This window comes from Meriones unguiculatus, chromosome 19, assembly GCF_030254825.1.
Source record: "Meriones unguiculatus strain TT.TT164.6M chromosome 19, Bangor_MerUng_6.1, whole genome shotgun sequence".
NCBI lineage: Eukaryota > Metazoa > Chordata > Mammalia > Rodentia > Muridae > Meriones > Meriones unguiculatus.
In genome coordinates this window covers 46,463,583-46,484,957 of record NC_083366.1, presented here as the reverse complement: position 1 = coordinate 46,484,957, position 21,375 = coordinate 46,463,583, and the positions used below count along the sequence as shown (strand labels likewise).

The following is a 21,375-nucleotide window of genomic DNA, read 5'->3' as shown; positions in this document are numbered from 1 at the left end:
GGCAAATAAGTTTCTTTTACACAGATGACTCTTGAAGAAGCTTTTCTTCAAATGAGATAACTGTAGGGGAGCTAAGAAGAAGTTGGTTTCTTTTTTTTTTTTTTTTTGTCTTCTCAATGGAAGAAGTAACAGAATGCTTGCTTCCAGGTAGTGAATTTTCAGTAGAGAGGCAGCTCATGACAATTCAGGGAAAAGGGAGCATTGTCGGGCCTTCATGCTCGAGCTGGAGAGTAGTAGGCTTATAGCAGTTTACTCAGTGACAGATTGGAAGGAAGAGCACAAGGCAGAAAAATCATTTTCCAGTAAAAGAAGGAAGTGTCTCTGTGTGTGGGATGTAGGAGGGTTGAAGTCTGTGTTGGGTCTTTATTATTATTATTTTTTTTCAGACCCACATCTCTTCTGTAAGAGTTTGTTAAGAAAATTCCTAAGGTCAGTGAAAAATTGCTTTCCCGCAGTTCTTCACAGTCCCAGCCTGTGCACTCTGGTTAAATGCTGTCAGTCTAGCTCTTTGTGTCTGCACCTCCTGCTAGGTTTCTCTACTTAGGTAGCCGCCTTCTCTGTGCCAGGAAAGAGAGCCTGTACCTCCAGTTGACATTCAATTGAGTGAAAAGAGAAGCCATCTCTTCTGTCAGCTGTTGTGTAAAAGTCCTCTCTGGATGGCTGGGCTTGTTGTGACTGACTCTGAACCAATCACTGTCTAGGAAAGGGGGGGGGATTGACTGACCATGTGACATGCTCATTACCATAACAGTCTTAAGGATGGGTGCTCATCTCACTCTTTTATTTCTTCTTACTAACACTATAAAAGTGGCTGAGATTTAAATAGAGGTTTAAATGATGACTCATAATCTGTTAAAATTTTAAAACGTGCATTACAAATACCAGGCGCAAAAATAGGCCTGATAGGAAGCCACTCTGTTAATTGAATGATGTGAACAGAAAGATGGGACTTTTATAAATGAATAAAAGAGAAATTCATCAGATAGGCTTGAAGGCAGGTTATTCTCTTTCTCTCTTTGTTTTTATTGAGACAGGCTTTCTCTGTGTAGCCTTGGCTGTTCTGGAACTCAGAGTGATCCGCCTGTCTCTGTCTCTCTGAGTACTGGGATTACAGGCGTGTGCCACTGAGCCCAGCTGATGATATATAGTCTTAAGACTGATGAGGTTCAAAAGACCTGATGAGGAAAGTTAATAGGTGGTAGATACCACAGTGTTTATCAGCCCAGACTCTTTTTTTTTCTTTATTAATTACACTTTATTCACTTTGTGTCCCCCCTGTGGTTCTCTCCCTCCTCCCATCCCAATCCCTCCCTTCCTCCACCCTCTACATGCATACCCCTTCCCAAGTCCACTGATAGGGGAGGTCTTCTTTTCCTTCCTTCTGATCCTAGTCAATTAGGTCTCATCAGGAGTGGTGCATTGTCTTCTGTGGCCTGGTAATGCTGCTTCCCCCTCAGGGGGAGGTAATTAAAGAGCAGGCCAATCAGTTCATGTCAGAGACAGTCCCTGTTCCTATTAAAATGGAACCCACTTGGACACTGAACTGCCATGCAGCCCAGACTCTTTACTACTAAGCTTCAACCTCAATTTGTTCCTTTTTCTTCATGGTTATTTTATATGTATAAATGTTTTGCCTGCATGTACATATGTGCTCCGCATGCATGCCTTGTGCCCTTGGAGTTTAGAAGAGGGAATCAGATTCTCTGAAATTGGAGTTGAGTCACCATGTGGGAATTCATTCACCATGCTGGGAATGGAACTGAGATCCTCTGCAAGAGCAACAAGCTTTCTTATTTGCCAAACTATCTCTCTATCCCCTTTTCTAAGACTTTTATCATGAAAGCATGTTGGATTTTGTCAAAGGCTTTTGTGTATCTGTTGAGATGATCATGTGATTTTTATTTTTAAGTTCATTTATATGATTTATTATATTTATTAACTTAATGTATGCTGAACCATTTTTGTATCTCTGGGATAAAACCAAATTGATCTTGTTGATATATACCTGTGTTTGGTTTGCAAATATTTTATTTGTGATTTTAACATTTGTGTTTGTCAGGGATATTGGCTGGTAGTTTTCTTTTTTTGTGTGTTGTCTTTATTTGGTTTTAGCATTAGAGTAATATTTTGTAGGTGTTTACTAGTACTAGTTTTGATTGGCAGAGTTCTCCAGTGTATGTGTGTGTGTATAACTCACTATATATAACTTATGTATTTGTGTCTTTTGCCTGTGTGCATGTGTGTGGACCAAAAGTGTGCATGGGGCCCAAGGAGATCAGAAGTTGCCAGATCCCCTGAACTGGACATGATGGTTGTGAGCCTCCATGTGGGTACTGGAACTGAACTGGGACTTCTACAACAGCAATAAGTTCTCTTATCTGTTGAACCATTTCTCCAGCCTTACCAGTTGGTCTTAAAGGCAGGTAGACCAATTCCTTCAGAAGGCTATACTTGTGATTTCCTCACAGCACTAGAGGCCTTGCTGGTCATTGGCCTCAGCAGCAGGGGCTGATATGAGTTGTTTGGCTTTCAGGTTCCTTTCTCATGAAAAGATCCTGTCCTACTTTTCCCTTCATGGTATTAGTTATAACAGTTTCAGATCAATTATGGGATGTTCCACTATCTGCAGGACTTACACAGTTGTTTATGTGGGCTTATCCTCTAATGTTTTCTGTGAACTAAGACTTTAAAGAGTCAGTTAGATTCAAGGTTGGAGAGAATTTTTTACCTATACAGTGCTAAGCAGATATTCCTAAACTCATGCTATTTGTAACTTTTTTATGTGCTACAAAAGATGCCTTCTCCATCCTGCGATGTGCTGCTGGATGATATAGAAGATATCATGTCACAGGAAGATTCAAACCCACAAGACAGACATTTCTCAAGAAAACATGTGTTTCCTAAAGTACGAAAGCGGAATACCCAAAAATACTTGCAAGAGGAGCCCATGCCACCAAGTGACAGGTAAGCATTCTTCAGAATGACACCCACTTCCATGCCAGGGAGAGGCTGCCACTGCTGAACTCTACCATATATGCAATAGCTCCAGTTTTAAGCATGTTGTATTTTTAGTTGGAAATACAGGGCTTCATAAAAATTGAATTACTTTAAATCTGGGAGTAGGTTCAAAAATGAAAAATAACCAAGTGGATGGATGGGTAGTAGGTGTAGAAGGGACTAGGAGAATGAACGTGATCAAAATACATTACAGAGAATTTTCTAAGAACTAATTAAGAACAAAACACCAGATTAAAAATATTCTTTGAAGGAAGGTGATAGGACACTATGGATTGTTTTTATTATAGTTGGTATAAATCTGTTGTAATTGCAAAATAAAAAATTTTATTGAAATTTGTGATTCCTATTTGACAGTAGTGTTTTGGACATGTGATTATTTTTAGCATATTAATGAATGCTTAAGGATCAGACAAAGGCACCGGGCACAGAAAGTCATTGTCCTGTTTATACTATTGTGGTAGGATTCTAGGCAGTAGGAGTCTAACACGATACTCTAGAAACAATCGCACAGTTGTGCAGTTTTAGCTCCTAATTGTTTATCTAGTAATTGTGGGCTGGTTTAATGATCACTTCATTTAGATTATTGAGCTTTTAAAGTCTGTGCATGTAGAATGTGTTTTAGTTAGTGGAATTTGTCACATTTATCTCAAGCATGTTTTTGGTGTCATTTCTGTTTACTTATAAATTGTTAGGGTAGTCTAAGAGGAGAGTGTTTTGTTTTTTTTTTTCTTTTTTCTTTTTTTTAATTCCTAAATAAATCCTTTAGAAACCTGTGAATAGAGTAACTTGAATCATGGGGAAGCTTTCAATTTTGATTATTTTTAGTCTGTAAATTTTAAATGGATAAAGATTGCAATTAGTGTTTTAAGAGTCTGCAAGCAGATAGGTCATCAGACTTTGTTTTTATTTTTTATTTATATATATTTTTGTGTTGTGTACGTGTGTATGTGTTCATTGAGAGTATGCAGGTGCCTGTGTGCACATGTATGTATGGTGTATGTATATGTGAACATACCATAGATCAGATCAGGCATCTCTGATCGCTTTGCACTGTATTTCTTGAGATGGACTCTCATAGAAGCTATATCTATTCATTCTGCCGGGCTGACTGGCCTGTGTGCTCCAGTGATTCTTCTGTCTTCTCCGCCAACATGCTGTGGGTTACAGATGCCTGCTTCTCCACCTGACTTTTATCTGGGTGCTGGGAGTCCTGTTCTCCCCGGTCAGGTTGTCTTACTTGTGGGGCAGTGCTTTAAGGACCTCACCAGCTCCTCAGCCCCTCCTTCTTCTTTGGGTGTTACTACTGCTGCTGCCGTTTCTGTGCGATTGTGTCTGTGTGTGACCTTCTTTAAGCTGAATCAGTGGCTAGTTGGTATGGGTGGTAGGAATTAAAACTACGGTCCAGATCTCTTGTCACTTGGGTCCAGTGATGACCCTGAGCGTCTAATCCTCCTGCTTCTCTTTTCTTTTTCTTTTCTTTATTAATTACAGTTTATTCACTTTGTATCCCCCCTGTGGTTCTCTCCCTCCTCCCATCCCAATCCCTTTCTTCTTCCACCCTCTGCATGCATGCCCCTTCCCAAGTCCACTGATAGGGAGGCACAGTACCTTCCAGTACCATAGACATTTAGTTGGAAGGGGTGAAGGCTCTAGGTAGGCACCAACTGGACTTCTCTATGCTAGAGATTTATGTATGTGTTTTCTTCAGCAGTAGGGCCTTACCATAAGCTTGTGGAGAGCAATCTATAGTACTATGGTCTTGGCAATAGCCTGGGTTGTTTTGGGGTTCCCACAGGACCCTTTGGCCAACAACTCAATTAGAGATAACCCATTTCCAGTACTGAAATTTAGTGAGAAGACAAGCAAAAGCACATTGTTTAAATATATTCTTCTTGTGATTCTGAGGTTATTTTATCTAGATTTTAGTTTTAAAATACCATTATTTTGTCTTTGTGCATAATGTGTGTAAGTCTTAGTTATGTTTTCTTTTGCTGTGACAAAACACTGTGACCAAAAGGCAAGTAGGGGAGGAAAGGGTGTATTCAACTTATGCTTTCACCTCAGTGTTCATCATTGAAGGAAGTCAGGAAGGGAACTCAAACAAGGCAGGATCCTTGAGGTAGGAGCTGATGCAGAAGCCATGCAGGAGTTCTGCTTACTGTCTTGCTCCCCATGGCTTGCTCAGCCTGTTATCCTTATAGAACCCAGGACCACTAGCCTAGGGATGGCACCACCCATAATGGGCTGGGCCTTCCCCATCAATCAATAATGAAGAAAATGCCTTAGAGCTGGATCTTATGGGGGCATTTTCCCAATTGAAGTTTCTTCCTTTCAGATAACTCTAGCTTGTGTTATCTGCCAAGACAAGCCAGCACAAAGTGTGACCCTGACCTTCATGTTGAATGTGTGAAGTCAGAGAACTAGTCTGTAGATTCGGTTCTGTCCTTCTACTTTCACATGCTTTCCAGGGATCAAGTGCTGAGCTAGCTCACTGTCCCTTGATTTTAGAGTTTTGTTGTAACAGCAAATTTTAAAATAATTTGATGTATTTTGTAACTAGCTTGTGAATTGTTTTTTGTGTAATGTGCCCTAAAGTCAGCTAGTGGCTTTTATCTTCAAAACCATTTACAAATACTCACCTTGTTTTAATTGATTACTTAACAGCACTATTCCAGGCATACAGAAAATTTGGATACGAACATGGGGCTGCTCACATAATAATTCAGATGGAGAATACATGGCTGGACAGCTTGCTGCCTATGGCTATAAAATTACAGGTAATGAGATCCAGAATGTATTTTATTGATTAAATTTCAGGGTTGCAGATTTTGGAGTCAGGTTGTCTAGCCCCAGCAATTTAAGGATATTTTAGAGTAACTTAATGATTTGAAGGTAGAACACTAATAACTACTATGTATTATTAGATAACTGGTTATATATTTTGTGACTTTTATGTTTTCTTGTTTGTTTATATTAGATTGTGTTTTGTTTATACACATGTATGTGCAGTTGTACACATATGGAGGTCAGAGGACAGCTACAGGAGAGGAGACCTCTCATTCTCCTTTGTGGGACTCCATGGTGAGGCTTGGTCACAGTTGCCTTTACCCAGTGAGCCATCTCACTTGCCCTAGTTGTTGTGTTTTAAAGTAATCTTATAACCTTTTATTTTGAAGCAAAATGGTACAGGAAGGTTCACATAAGGCCAAGATGAGGGCATTAGATGCTCTGGGTTTGGAGTTACAGACAGATATAAGGTTCCAAGACTTAAATTTGGGTCCTCTGGAAGAGCACCCATGCTGAGTCCCATGTATCAATTTTTATTTTATTTTTTATGAAGCTATATTTATTTTACATATAGCAGTACAATTTTGGCATTATATTACATAAAGGATGATCTGATATAGCTTTATATACACACATACATCCATATATATATATCTTTTTCTCTTTTTGGAGAGAGTTTCACTGTATAGCTCTGGCTGGTCCGGAACTCTGTGTTGACCGGCAGACATTGACATCACAGAGATTGGTCCTTCTGCCTCTGTTGGGATTAAAGGCATATACTACCAGGATGGTCTAGCTTCATACTTACTGTGCATATGTGCACTGTGCATTCTGCAGATGAGACATCCACAGCCCTACTTTTTTCTTTCTTTCCACTGTTATTTACTGAGTTTTTACCTGAGCTAAACATCTCTTTCTTGACCTATGTCCCTCAACTGTCTGTAGACCTCAAGTTTAGATCTGAAACATAATTTGCATGGTTTCTGAAATACTGATGTCAGTTTTCTTGATTATTATGGAATAGTGGGATCTTATTGAAATATTAATTTAAATTGTTTTTATTAATTAATTATGGGCTTGAAATAACAATGAATATAACATAGGTGTGAAATTTAGATCTCATGTACTGAATACAGAAGTTATTGGAAACAGTTTATGCAGAAGTAAAGACTTCTTAATAGCTACTTGTAGACATTTTACTATTAGGTGAAGAAAAATGATGTGGGTTAAGACACTTGAAATTGCTGCTTGTAACTGAGTCCAGTACATAATTATTCTTCAGTAAAGCTTTTATAAAGATAGAGTAGTTGTTACTTATTTCTTTCTACCATTTTTCATTTTGGAGAAAAAGGTAATAACTTAAATTGTTTTGAGACAGGAATTCAGACTAGGTAGCTGAAGATGACCTTGATTTTCTGTTCTTCTGCCTGTATTTGTGCAGTGCTGGGCATGGAACCCAGGGCCTGGAGCAAGCACCCTACCCATGGAGGAGATCCCATGGAGACAATGATGTTTTCCCCTAACAAACATCACTCAGAACAATGAATTAGTATCAAGGATAATGGGAAATCATAGAATTTTTCTCTGAGACAAGGTTTCTCTGTGTACCCTTGGCTGTCTTGGACTCACAGAGATCCACCTGCCTCTTCCTCACCTGTACTGGAATTACAGGTGTGTGCCACTGTGCCTGGCAGTAAATTTACTATGAATAATAGCTTTTGGCAGAGTAGTTTTTGTTGTCCAACATTAAAAAAAAAATAAATCTCTTTTAGGAGTCTTAAGTGTGGTCCTTGTGAGGGAAGAGGACCATTGGCACATTGGCAGTATATTTCATTGCAGAGTTGAAAGTTGGAGTTTTTTCTTTTATTTTGCGTAGCCATGTCAATGGAGAGCTGTCTGGTCAATTTCTATCTCCCTAATTATAAACAGAATTAATTGAAACTCCATAGAAACACAAGAAGAAAAGTTTTGATTTGTGAATTCTTCTTGAGTCTCTGATGAAGGTCATTTAAAGCCTGTTGTGGTGGTGTATGCTTATCATCCCAGCACTCTGGGAGGCAGAGGCAGGTGGAGCGCTGTGAGTTTGAGGCCAGTCAGAGTTATACAGTGAGACCCTGTCTCAAAAACCAAACAGAAATTAGAACAATAACAAAAATGAAATTCAGTGGAAAAATATTATTACCTTATCTTATAGGCTGTTAACTATCTTTTCTCATATATCTCTTTGTTCTATCTCATCACCAGGATCATTTATATTTGTATAGTGTAGTGCAGTTTATAAAATACTAATTTTTCTGATGCTAATTTTATATAGCTTATAATAAAAAATAAAAGTGGGACTTTTATTAACCTAAGCTTTAAAAATATTTAATATATCCTTTTGGTTTCTGACTTTGCATTAATAATGAGTTTATCATGTGGTATTTAATTATATATTAAGTAGTGTATTTAGCAAAAAAAAAAAAAAACCCCAAAAAAAACAAAAAACCAGAAAAACATTTTACTGAAATTTCTCTGCAGAGAATTTTTTTTGTAGCCAAAGATGATGCCTTGATAAACTTGGAAGTGTTGTTTTTTAAATAAAGATTCCAATTGTTCAATTTTACTAATGAAGATTCAGGAACCAGATGCTGGGGTGAAAGCTTGCTAGATCAGAGAGGCAGAGAAAGCACCCAGCTGACCTATTCATCTCACATCCCATAAGGAAAAAGCCCTTTCTCCTTCTCCATGCTGTCCTAAACACCCTTCAACTCACTATTCCTCCTTTCTGTTTACTGTGTGTCTCTCTCTCCATCCTCTGGACTTTCTCTTACTCTTTTTTTTTTCCATGTTCACTTCCTGTCATTTTGGTTGTTTGTTCTGCCTCTTGACCTATGGTTGACTTTATTTAGCTCTTAGAGTAAAGGTGTATGCTCAGGCTGAACCACACAAGTACTTGTTTACAGGAAGCAGAAAGCTCTAGGATCAAAGACTGACCCATACCATAATTAGAAACAAATTTTTCCAGTTCACAATCTCGGGGTTCATAATGGAATCAAATATCCAGCAACATGGAAGTCTCCTGGAATTACAATGCAAATGATTTCCACTCTGATTGTTACCAAAGTGTCCTTAGAGCAAGGGGAGACCATCACTGTATTGATAGAACTTTGTCATAGCATTATTCTAAGGCTCAGAAGTTAGCCATAGAAATGGTTGTATAATGACAAAGAAAGGTGCTCATACATTAAAGTAGGAACTGTATGGATCTAGAGAGATAGCTTAACAGTTAGGAGCACTTGCTGCTTTTGCAGAGAACTCAGATTCATTTTCCAGCACCCATATGCTGGTTCACAACTGTAACTAGTTCTAGGGAATCTGATGCCCTTTTCTGGCCTCCACCAGCACTGGATATACATAGTGCACAAACTTACATTGAGGCAAAACACTCAAACATAAAATAAACATGAATAATATATGAGAGTACTTTCTTAGGGGGCTGGCGAGATGGCGCAGAGGTTAAGAACACTTACTGTTCTTGCAGAGAACCTGGATTCAATTCCTTGTACCAACATGGGTGGTATACAACCATCTCTAACTCGGGTTTCAGGGGATCCAGTGCCCTCTGCTGCCAGCAGCAGTCATGCATCCAGTGTGCAGGTATCCATATGAGCAAAACACTGTCACAGATACAGTACAATAAGGCAAATCTTCAAAAAAGTATTTCTGTTACTTGCCAATAATTCTTCTTCCCCAATGACTGTGGGAATTGTCACATAATAGATTATTTGCAGGAACTGATACTCAGAAACATTCTGTTTTCCTAGTCATGTTTTGCAGCTATGAAGTTGAAAATGATGTTCAAAGCTGCCTTTGTGCAAGGCTGTGCTAGCACAGGGACAGTAGAAGTGGGTCAGTCGTTTTAGGAGGTGTGTCCTGATGAAGAAAAAGGGAAACACCATTGTAGTAGGATGGCCATGGCCACTGGTCGTGGTCACTGATTGCTGAGCGGTATAGTCAGTTCTTTTCAACACTCAGCTCTGAAGGAGGGAGCCAGCAGTCTTAATGAGGCTTTGTAGCTTGCTCTGTATTTTCCCGAACAACAAAAAATGAAACAGCTCACAAAATTGGGATTTGCAGATTGGAGGGCGGGGGAGGAGGGAAGGTTAGAGAGAGAGGGAAAGAGGGTTAGAGGGAGAGGAGAGAAGGAGAGAGAGGGAAGTTTGGAGATATCTAAATGTAAAGGGAGACCCCTCTCACGTAGTATTGCAGGCTGTGTAATAGACAGTGAGGTTGAAAAATCAGTGTGCACTCTCCTTTTTGTCTTATAGGGAAAGGGATGTGGGAATCGTATACTTGGATTTCTGGAATTGCTAGCCTGAGTCAGGAAACACCATGTTGAAGGCTAAGCAGGACTTGAGTTACAGGCATTTGGATTCAGGAAGGTAGATGGAAAAGGGCAGCAGAGTCAAAGAGGTCATGGTTTAGGTTGAGCAGTGTTGTAGGAGATCAGAACACATTTTCCCCTCTCTGGTATTGAAAGCAATTAAAAAAGTTTTTTTTTTTATTGAAAATAGATTCTAAACTGCTATGTATTTTGATTATGTTTTCCTCTCCTGCAACTCCTCCCGATCCTCCCCAGTTCTCCACTCACCCAAATCACATCCTTTCTCTCATTAGGGTACAAACAGGCATTTAAACTTAGATAAAATAAAAACAAACAAACCAGAATAGGACAAAACAAACTGAAGAAAAAGAACCAGAGAAAAAGCTCAAGAAACATAGAGATGTAGAGACACACACATTTGTACACACAGAAATTCCATAAAAATCAGAAGAGGAAATCAATATATATGCAAAGGACCTATAAGGTTAAACAACAACAACAACAAACAACAACAACAACAACCCGGAAAAAGCATTGCAAATTAAAGAGCCTCCAAAAACGTTACTGAATTGTTTTTTGTTGGCCATCTACTGCTGGGTGTGAGGCCTGGCATGAGTCATTTATATCCTCAGTGAGACTCCATTGGATCAAACTAATTTTTTCTTTGTGAGTAGTTACTAATTTTTAGATAGCTTCTGGGCTAAGAGTATGGGCTTGTGTCTGCTACCCTCTCACTGCTGGTACCCCATCTGGCTTAGACCTGTGCAGGCCCTATGCATGTTGCCACAGTCTCAGTGAGTTCATGTGTGCTTCTTGCTATGTTTAGAAAGCACTATTTTATTGGTGTTCTTCATCCCCTCTGCCTGTTGAAATCTTTTTGTCTCCTCTTCCACAGGGTTCCCTGAGCCCTGAGGAAATTTATGGAAACACTCCAGGTAGGGTTGAGTATTTCATGGTCTGTTAGTCTGTGCTCACTGTCCTGTTTATTCTCATCTGCTACTGGAGGAAACTTCTCTGATGATGGCTGAGCAGGACACTGATCTATAAATGTAGCAAAAATGTTATATTGTTATGTCTCTTTAGTAGAACAATTGGTTTTCTCCTATGTCCCTGGCCCTTTAGGTTCTATGCACATGAGCATTGTTAGGTTGGGTTCCATCTCATGAAGTGGGACTTAAATCCAATCAGATGTTAGTAGGTTTGTCCTACAAGCCTTGTGCCACTATTGTACTAGCACGTTGTGGATACAGGTTATCATTGTAGATTGAAGAGTTTGTAGCTGAGATGATGTTTACCTTTCTGCATTGGTAGTATGCAGAATGCCATTGGTACTGTGAATATTTAGTCAGTGCAAGTCAAGGCTCTGGGCAGGCACCAGCTGGACTTCTCCATCTCAGTGAGTTATGTATGTGTTGCCTTCTGCAGTAGGGCTTTACTGTACGCTTGTGGAGAGCAATCTGTAGTACCGTAGACTTGGCAATAGCCTGGATTGTTTGGGGGTTCCCATGGGGTCTCTTTGGCCAACAACTTGATTAAATGTAACTCACAGAATACATTTTTAAAAGTGAAAAATTGCAGTAGGCAGACTTAATGTTCTAAATAAAACTAAAGACTTTAGTGAAAGTCAATGTACAAACATTAGGGGGTGTCGGGAGAGAGTGTTAATAACAATTCCATCATTTGGAAGTATGTGGACCATTGTAATTGAAAAACCATTTATATAATAGGGTCTCACAGTGTTGCAGTTTGAAAGACCATTGATACATATAATTAATTGCCGATGCTATTCGCAGTTCTCTGTGGCCTCAGGGATGAATGTGCCCTCGAGAAGTATAACAGCACTGTTGTGCCACCAGGACTGGAAGGCGCTGTGGCAAAGGTGCTGCGCAGCTCCAGTCAAGTACTATGACCGACTTTTTTCTCTACTAAAATAAAATATTAATACCTTACAGATAATTTATTTAGATTTGCCAATAAAACTTACCTGCTTTACTATAAGATTTTGCCGTAAAGTTGCCTTTATTTTAGAGACCAAGATAACTGAGAAATTAAAAACAAAAGGCTTCTTAAAAGGAGGTATGCCTTATATTACATACACAAATGAGGATTTTCTTCTCACATGTCTATAATCTGTAATCTGTATTAAACATGTTGAAATTTTGAAGTATTTGGGCTCAAAATATAACTCTTGATATATCACTTGATAAAGCGCTTAGCCAAGGGCTAAAATTCATCCCTAGAATTTACTTAAAACAAAGAAAAACAAGCAAATACAGTCTCCCTCAAATACCCAGTGAGGTGCTCTGCGTTGTGATCCCAGCCCTGGAGAGGCAGAGAAATGCAAATACCCTGGTGTCAGGCCAGCTAGCCTTGCCTGCTTGGTGAGTTCCAGGCCAGTGAGAGACTGTCTTCAGAAGGTGGACGGTACCCAATAAATCACACCTGAGGTGGTCCTCTTGCCTCCACATGTATGCTCACACATTTGCTTCTTCTGTTGAAGAAGCTCATCTTATGTCCAAAATGAATGGCCAGCAATGATTAGCACTTCTATGCTAGTGAAATCATTTTGATAAAGATTGAAAACCCGCTTTCCCAATTTTTCTCACTATTAAAACTGATAACTGTTACCATACTCCTGTTTTTCTTTGTGAATTTGAAGATTGTTCTTCACCCTCTTAACCTTTGGCCTAACCTTAAATCTTCAGCTTTTTGTAGCATGTGATGGAATAGCCCGCCATATGCTGTTTTCATGAATAAACTTGAGTGAGTGCTGAACTGTAGCAGGACCCCAATCTTAAATAATTAAATAGTTATCAACTTTCTGAACATATAGAAATGTGTGTTTATTTCTCTCATAAAAACTCTAAAATACTGTAGGTAGAACAGAGTATAAGCAGAAGGCCAAAAATGTTTTAAGATTTTTGAGTAAATTATGTTGAAATAGTCTGTGCTTAACTTGTATTTTTCTTTCTTAAGAAAATGAGTAGATGTGAAATTATCATGAAAGCTTTACTTAAAAACATGCTTAATTTTAAAATGAATTTTTTACATTGCCTTCTTTAATTTTGGGACTAAAAACTTGAGGGACAGCAATAGTTGAACATGTTGAACATTATTTGGCCTTTAGATTTGTAGCCTGTGGTAGCTCAGTAACCAATTGGTTTCCCATAGTAAGGGGAACAGGGACTATTTCTAACAGGAACTCAATGACTGGCTCTTTGACCTCCCCACCCCCCAAGGGAGGGGCAGTCCTGTTAGGCCACAGAGGAGGGCTTTGCAGCCAGTCCTGAAGATACCTGATAAAACAGGATGGGATGAATGGGGAGGAGGTCCCCCCATCAGTGGACTTGGAAAGGGGCACTGTGGAGATGAGGGAGGGAGGGTGGGATTGGGAGGGAATGAGGGAGCGGGATACAACTGGGATATAGAGTTAATAAAATATAACTGATAAGAAAAAAATAAAATAAAAAAATAAAACAGAAAAAAAAGAGGTTTGCATTAAAGACAAGATGTGTTTTTAGCTCTTGAACAGCAGATGGCAATATTGCATCATGCGATCACTTAGTGGTGTTATGACCCCTGAACATGAATTTCATGTTACAAATGATCATCTAATAAAATGATTAGAAGTCATTAAGTTACCTAACATTTAATTTTTCTCTGCTTTTTTTCTATTTTTGACAGTATTTATATAAGAACTTGTGAAATTGACCTTTTCAGAGACTACATGAGCTCTTGCTAATCTGAGATGCAATGAGCAAGAAATCAGATGTGTGATTATTCAGTGATGGGCTTACAGCTCCAACTGGTCTTGGTCGCTCTCAGTGCTTGTTCTAGAATCTGGTTGTGGCCATTTTCTATAGGAATATATTAAGGTGGGATTTTTGAATCTGAGGATGAATATTTGTTATCTTATGACTCCAGTACTTTCCCACTTACTAAAAACAGTGGCATGGATCCATCTGGAGTATTCCATTAGCCCCCAGATCTATTTATTAAACAGTAAAGAAGATTGAGCTAAACTCTGCACTTGTACTTTATCCTCTGGTTAGACTTGGGTTTGATGGCTGGTTTAAGAGGAGCTCAGAATTTTGGTACAGGTTTATATAAACTCTTTCATGTGTATTATATTTATGTCAGCTTAAAGGCTTTCTTGGTGGTAATTGTGCCTCACCATTGTTTTCATGGACCTGATCATGTTAGACGCCTACTCTTTAAGCTACAGTTCTGTAACACCTCTGCCATTTGCCTTATTTCTGCTTGTTGAATTGCTGAATAGTGCCTTCTCAGTTGATTTCAGCCTAAGGATGATTTATTCATTTTTCCTTTCTTTTCCTTTTGTGAATTCTTTCCATCTTACTCACCTTGGACATTTCAAAGACACTTGCTCAGTAAGTCAGAGGTACGGTACCCAGCTATTAACACTCACACTGTAAAATCAGGTATTAAGTTCTATTAGCCTAATAGCTGAACAAATGACAATATATATGTCAGTGTCCTTGTTAGGATTACTCTAGAGAAGCCCTTTATTTCTTTGTCTCCCTCCTCTCTCTCTTTTCTTTATGAGGCAGAATATCATTGTATTTCCCAGGCTGGTTTGAAATGCATTGTGTATCCCAGGCTAGCCTTAAACTTATGGTCATTTTCCTGGGTTAGTCTCTCAAGTGCTAGGATTAGGAGTGAGCCCCTGTCTTTGGTTGGGTAGGATTAAATGAGCTATCATAAGAAATGTCAGTGCGTGCTTGAATTAGTAGTGCCATTACACAGAGTACCACATGCAAAATAGGAATTTTTAAAATGTGGGTTAGTGATCAAGTAAAACTGACTTTTGAATATATAATTGGAAATAATTGTTTTCCAAGTTTAACACAGTAAAAAGTGAAAGTGTATTATAATGGTTAACTAAATGGTATGTGTACATGCGAATCTCTGGAGCTCTCAGCAGAGTCCTCTTTAGGTGGCTGTCAAGTCCAGTCAGCTTAGTCTTAACATGTCTGAGATAAGACCGCACACCATCACTCTTTCTGACACGGACACTTTTACAAATGGCATTGAATCAGAAATCCAGTTTAATCCATTTTTATTAAATTGGAAGCAGTAATTGCTTTCTGTTTAATGGGATGGAATTGACTGTAGCAATTTCGATGGACCTTTAAACTTGATAAAATATGGTTACATATATTCCTGTTGGTTTGCGAATGTTCCTGTGTACCCATAAGAGTAGGGTTAAGAGTATTCCTTGTATTCAGAAGTTGAATGTTTGCTCTGGTCAGTAAAGGTATAGTAGAAAGGTGGGGATAAGAATGGCATTTTCTCATTTTTTCCCACCTTTTATTTCTCAGGCAATAAGACAGAAGAATGAATCTAAGGGACTTCAGAATGGAATTTTCACCCACCACTCAGAAATAGGGGAAAGAGATTGTCTCTAGAGAAGGTCTTATGGGTACACACCAGCCCCTGAGAAGTGAAGGAGAGTTGTGGGGAGGCACAATCTTCCAACAGTTAGGAAGGTTTTTTTTTTTTTAATAGTTATCTAAGTCTTTCTGTTCCTGTGTCTGTTTTTTTGCTTTTAGATATGTGTTCTGTAAAATGATAAGGCTCGTCAATGGTCTGAAGATGTTTCTGAGTTATTTAATAATCGCTGTTGTGATTTGCTTTCTCAGAAGAATGGTGCTCAGTGTAAAATACGTTTCTATTTTTTTTTTTTTCTTTTGAAGCATGCTTTCCTGTATCCTAGTTTCTGCAATGCTCGTCTAATCCAGCCTTTGCGCACTTAGGTTCCCAGCCCCGGAGCAGCACTGAACTTACCCTTCAGATTCTGGCTTTGATCCTTCTGTGTGGTCAGTCTCTGTCTGGCTACCTTAGAAGGCATCTCTGTTTTGATAGCCGTTAATTGTGCTTTAAAACCCACTCTCTGAAGAACTATTTGCTGACGGTAATTTGAGTAAAATTTATAGTAATGAGTGATTCAAGGGCAAGGGCAGATCAGTGGAATATTTTCTCCTTTTCATATGAGAGCTGAATTGTTAATGTACAGAAATGAAAGAACGTTGAGGATGTTCTAGAGTAAATATGTTATGACTTTATACGACTTTGGGAAAATACTGAAAAATATCAACAGGCAAGATAGTGAAGGTGCTTCACAGACCTCATCAGTTTAAGGCACAAACCCTTGAGGGAGAGGGCCCCATTGCCCCTAGAATATTCCTTGCCTGCAGAAGGAACTTTGGCATCTTGTTCAACTGCTTGTCAGTCTGAGTTCACTTGTAGCATCATATGACTGAGGGAAGGTATTCAGCAAGTGAGGACCACTAAGTCTCCCCCTTCCAATAAAGAAAGGGTCATTTGCCATTTTCAGTGATGAGTCTCCCCCATTGTCATGCACATAGAAATATTGTCTTAGATACATGTTTTAATATTTTGAAACGTAAATACATTTACGAATGCAGTTAATGTTTGAATGGTAATGTAATTTAAGCACAAACATGTATAATAAGAAACATTGTAAAAGCAAAACAATAAAACTACTTTTCAAAATTGTGTATAGCAATGTGTGCATTGCTTATAACAGGGTAATTATGATTGTATGGTTATATAATTATGATTAATGTTGGAATTTGAAAACTCTGATCCAGCAGTGAATGAATGGCTCAGTGGTTTTTAGCTCTCAGTCATTCAAGTTTTCTCAGCGTCTTTAAGAGAGTAGCCCAACCAAATGCAGCTAAAGTGAGAACAAACACAAGGTTAGACAATACATTTAAGAGCATGTAGTTAATGTATTGATTAAATGTAAGTTATATAAGTTAAAAATTGATAGCTTGATTTGCCTCATCTGCTGTGCTTCTCTTACGTGCATTCAGAATGTTTTTGTATAACTTCATGCAATTCTAAAATAACCCAAAAGATGGCACTATTGATCCTTGTTAGCATTTTCATTTGCTTTTTTTTTTTGATGGAAAAAAAGTGTTGGATGTCTTATCTGCAAATGTCTTAAATTGAGGTTATATTTTTTACATTTAATTTTCTGTTTTGTAAATGGATCCTTAATTCATGTAAGGTTTGCTGGAACCAGATTTCATTTTTATTTTGAAATGGTTTGGAAATTCAGTTATTTAACAATCATGTTGTAGACATAAACTATATAATCCAGTGTAATTAATGATAAAACCTTGTCTTAATGTGACAGCTAATGTTTCATGGGAAACATAGTTGCTGTTATATAGCCAAAACCATTAATTTTTTGAAGTCTCTAAAACAGTCCAGTGATTAAAACATAGTAGGCATAAATAAACAATTTGTGTGGCTTTCAGGTCATACCACTCTGGCTTATTCATTTTGGAAAGTCATTTTATATTAACAGCACTTTTGAAAATTTAGCAAAATCTTTCACTGTTTCTGTGCCCTCTGGCAGTAATGTGATAGAAGGAGAACCTAGGGTCTGTGACTAGCTTTTCTAGGGGAGAAAGGCAAAATTAGATAATGTGCCTCTGGCTTAACGGAGGTGTCTTTCAGCAACAATGTGTGGTTGAGCACCTTCCAAAGAGTCATCTTGAAAAAAGATTCATTTTATATGTGTGTGTGTGTGTGTGTGTGTGTGTGGTGTGTTGTCAGTCTGTGCACAAGTATTCCTGTGGGTAACTGCAGATGGAGAGGAATCAGATCCCCTGGAGCTGGAGTTCGAGGCAGTTGTAAACATACCTGATGTGAGTGCTGGGAACCCAACCAGGTTCTCTGCCTGCTGAGCTGCTTCCGTGGCCCTTGATACTCAAACGTGACCCAAGTGAGACCACCCAAGTCAGACATTGTTTTCCGCTGACACTTGCCAGGGATTTTTTTTTACTGGACACAAGAGAGCAGGGTCTTAGCCTGCTTTTTCTGTGAGATGGGTGGCCCTTGGTTTGGGGGTCAGGTCATAAGCACAGGACCTTTCAGGTGCCTTTTACCACCTCTCTTTTAACCATCTTTTATTAAAATGGAGAAACTGTTTTTAATCTACATCAATTTTATGTTTCAGCCTTTATGTTTTTCTCCAGAAAATGCTTTTTTTTTTGGATAGTATGCCTTAAAAATGAAGATTTTTACACCTTATTTCGTAAAAAACCCATGTTTATTATCCTGACATGATAGTCTCACCACCTATGTGTAGTTTCAGGGGTGATGATGCCTCTGGCTGTGAGAGGTTTGTTTTTATGTTCCTGGGAACAGCTGTACTTCTGTGTAAATCTTCACTCTTCTTACTGCCTTGGTTGATGGCAATAATATGATGCACATGTGATTTGCCGGAATTGCTTAAAAATGCACAGTTCAGGGAGAGGTTGGTTACTTAGCAGCAGTTGCCGTGAGTACTGACTGACAGCTGTCCAGAAATTCTCGTCTAGGAGTTGACAGTGGTCATGTGACCTGTGAAGAGTCTGACAAGAGGATTGCATTCTGGTGCGGGTGCCGTAGAGGACATGCTCCGGACTTACTGTGTACTATCTGTGCTGTAACTATTTAACATGGGTCTAGCCCGGCGGTCTCTTCTTGGAGGAGGGAAACTGTGGGTTTGGTAAACAACAAAGGGTTATTTTTCAACATGACTATGTTTTCAGATTTCTGTAGGGAAAATAGGAAAAGAAAAAAGAATGCACTGTTACTGTTTTTAATCCTTATTCCTTGACAAATAGACCAAGTCAACTAAATGTTCAAAATATATGTTTAATAAATTCCTTTCACCCATTTCTGTCCATACACCCAGGTTGTCTAGATTCAACTTTGTATCTCAGGGGGGGAGGGGAAGTAGCCAAAGGTGGTACTAGACTAGCAATATTTCCTCAAGTAACACAATCAAACAACATTATATATTCGTTGGGATTAAAATATCTGCTGTGCAGAGTTTTGCCTGGCTTCTGTAGCTGTCTTAATAATGTGCTAATTTATGCTGATGATCTTACCACATGACCCTTCTGTGTGGCCTAGATATGTTAATATGTTATAGCTTTTTAATTTCAATCATCCGTGTTGAATCTGCTTGTTAGTGCCCACTACAATTCACACTAGTTTGTGTCAAGGCTTAGTAGAGGACAAGAAAAATGTATCTCAGAATCAATTTCTTTAAGCATGCATTAGTAATGGAGGAAATTATAAGATAGACATAATTTTAATAAGACTGTTATATCTGAACATTCATTGCAAACAGAAAGTACTCTTACTACCATCAGCTTTTAATTAGGAAATGGAGTCGGGTCATTGGCTTTATTAAGCAAAATCTTATGAACATCTTTTGATTTTTTTTTTTTAATGTCAAGTGAGAAAGTATCACAAGACTGAGAAGTAGGTATCACAGTTTTAAAGATGTTAGCACTGTGATTATACTGTGTTTCTATTCCTTAACTGTAAGAGTCATGTGCCTAAAGAAAAACAATTCTTGTGGAGAAAAATGTGTGTATACACAGTGTATGGTGGAGAAATTGAGGACTTTATGAAGAAAAAGGGTAGAGCCTTACCAAGGCTTAAATAATTACATCTGTTAAAGTAAAAATTCACTAGGAGAGATTTAGAGACCTTAAATATAATTTCTTTATCTCATCCACAGAATATTTTCTCTTTATAGGTAGTCTTTTATATGGAAAGAACAGTAACTGCTTTAGTTCTGGCTTATAACTGTTTGCTCTTCAACCTTTGATCAACTGTTGTTCTTAAGGATAGTGATAAACTCAAATACCAGTAAACATAAAGCATATTTTCATAAAAATGACTTCTCCGAGCCTGTGATTCTTTATGTCTAGGGTTGTTATGATAGTTAGTAAATGGATGGCAGACGGTAGCTATTACACTTTAACAAAGAAACTGCGCATCATATGTGATGTTTAAAATTCCAGTACATGACATGCACTCACCATGCTAATGAAGTTTGATTCAAACATGTATTTAATCAATTTTGATCTATTTAAATGTCTTTTAGTTGCATGTGCGTCTCTCCTGTCTATCTTTTTCTGTGGTGAGTGTTAATTAGGAAGTGAGGTATACTCTGATGGCTTCTTTTAGTAGCTGGTGAGTCAGAAAGCAGAGGTTTTTGTAAGAGAAATGTGAGATTAGGTGTTGGAGGATATGGGGTCTTGTTCCAAAAATGGGTGGTAGTCAGTGAACTTCCTCATCTTTTCTCGGGTTTTTAATTCTCACAAATGAATCATGTTGACTATGGCAGAAGTGAGAGGCCCAGTGATAGCTCTTCCCACACATTGTGTAACTTTGCCTGAGGTGAAGCACTTCATTGCAACTGTCAGGTGTGAAGCCCTGTTTGAACTTTTCTTACTCTTCCCTTCCCTGTCCTGTCCCACCCAGACCCCACTTAGGCCGCTCCTTAATACAGTGTCCTGCCTGGCCTGCATTCTCTTTTTCTGCCTGCTAGACCACACTGCAATTGTTTTTGCATTGCTTCTTACTAGGGATGACCGGAGTAAAACAACAGTCTTTTCCATTTCTAGTCATAGCAGCTATCATATTTTTTTGCTTACACTAAGTGCTTGATTGGGATTTTTAGTGAGTTTATATCAATGTTCATACCATTTTATGGAAGCAAACAAAGCTTGTTATATAGGTGTTTTCTCATTTGTGCTGTTCTTGTTCGTTGTTAGATACAAAGCCAGGGATGACTTGTTACCACCTGAACACTTGCAATATAGCCTTTTTGTAGTTTGTATTTAGTTCTTAAGTTTTTGAGACCCTTTTTTTGAGCCCAAAGTAAATGGCTTTGTTAGTACTTTTCAGATGTTGTGATTCATAGGCACTGAAAGTATGGATTTCATGCTCAAAGTAGCTGAATAAAAAGACACATTGTTCTTTGTTAGTTTCCTCAATTGCTTCTTTTCATCTTCCTGTACTTACTGGTGACTCCTTGAGGTGTCTGGCCAGTGTTGGGTATTTCTTCCTGACTCATCATTACTTCTGCACCTGCCAAGCAAATGCTTTTATTCTGGTCAGGAACATTCCTAGTGAGTTAGGTTTTACTCTTGTTGTAGTCATGGACCACCTGATAAATCCAAGTGTGTCACACTAATGTTGACCCCTAGCCATTGGAATGTTTGGTTTGGGGCTATGCTCTTTTAATACAACTGATGTTTTTCACTGTGGAAAAAAATCTTTTTCTGAATGCAAAACTAGCCACCAGATATATTCTTCACCCATGATTGTTTTGTGTGACCAAGTTTTTAGAAAGAGTGTTA

The 21,375-nt window shown here is 38.5% G+C and overlaps 1 protein-coding gene across 9 annotated transcripts in view; it reads left to right on the top strand.

Annotated features, from left to right (window-relative positions):
* The window catches only part of Cdkal1 (CDK5 regulatory subunit associated protein 1 like 1), a 549,424-nt gene that overhangs the window by 6,766 nt on the left and 521,283 nt on the right, over window positions 1-21,375 (top strand). For 5 of the 9 annotated variants that reach the window (XM_060373105.1, XM_060373106.1, XM_060373112.1 and 2 more), the window contains 2 exons: window positions 2,795-2,964; window positions 5,683-5,795. In XM_060373105.1, the coding sequence (XP_060229088.1) occupies window positions 2,795-2,964; window positions 5,683-5,795 (283 nt within the window). Of the gene's footprint in view, window positions 1-386; window positions 430-2,794; window positions 2,965-5,682; window positions 5,796-11,066; window positions 11,107-21,375 lie in introns of those variants that run through there. The other 4 variants (XM_060373110.1, XM_060373109.1, XM_060373111.1 and 1 more) reach the window with 3 other exon arrangements.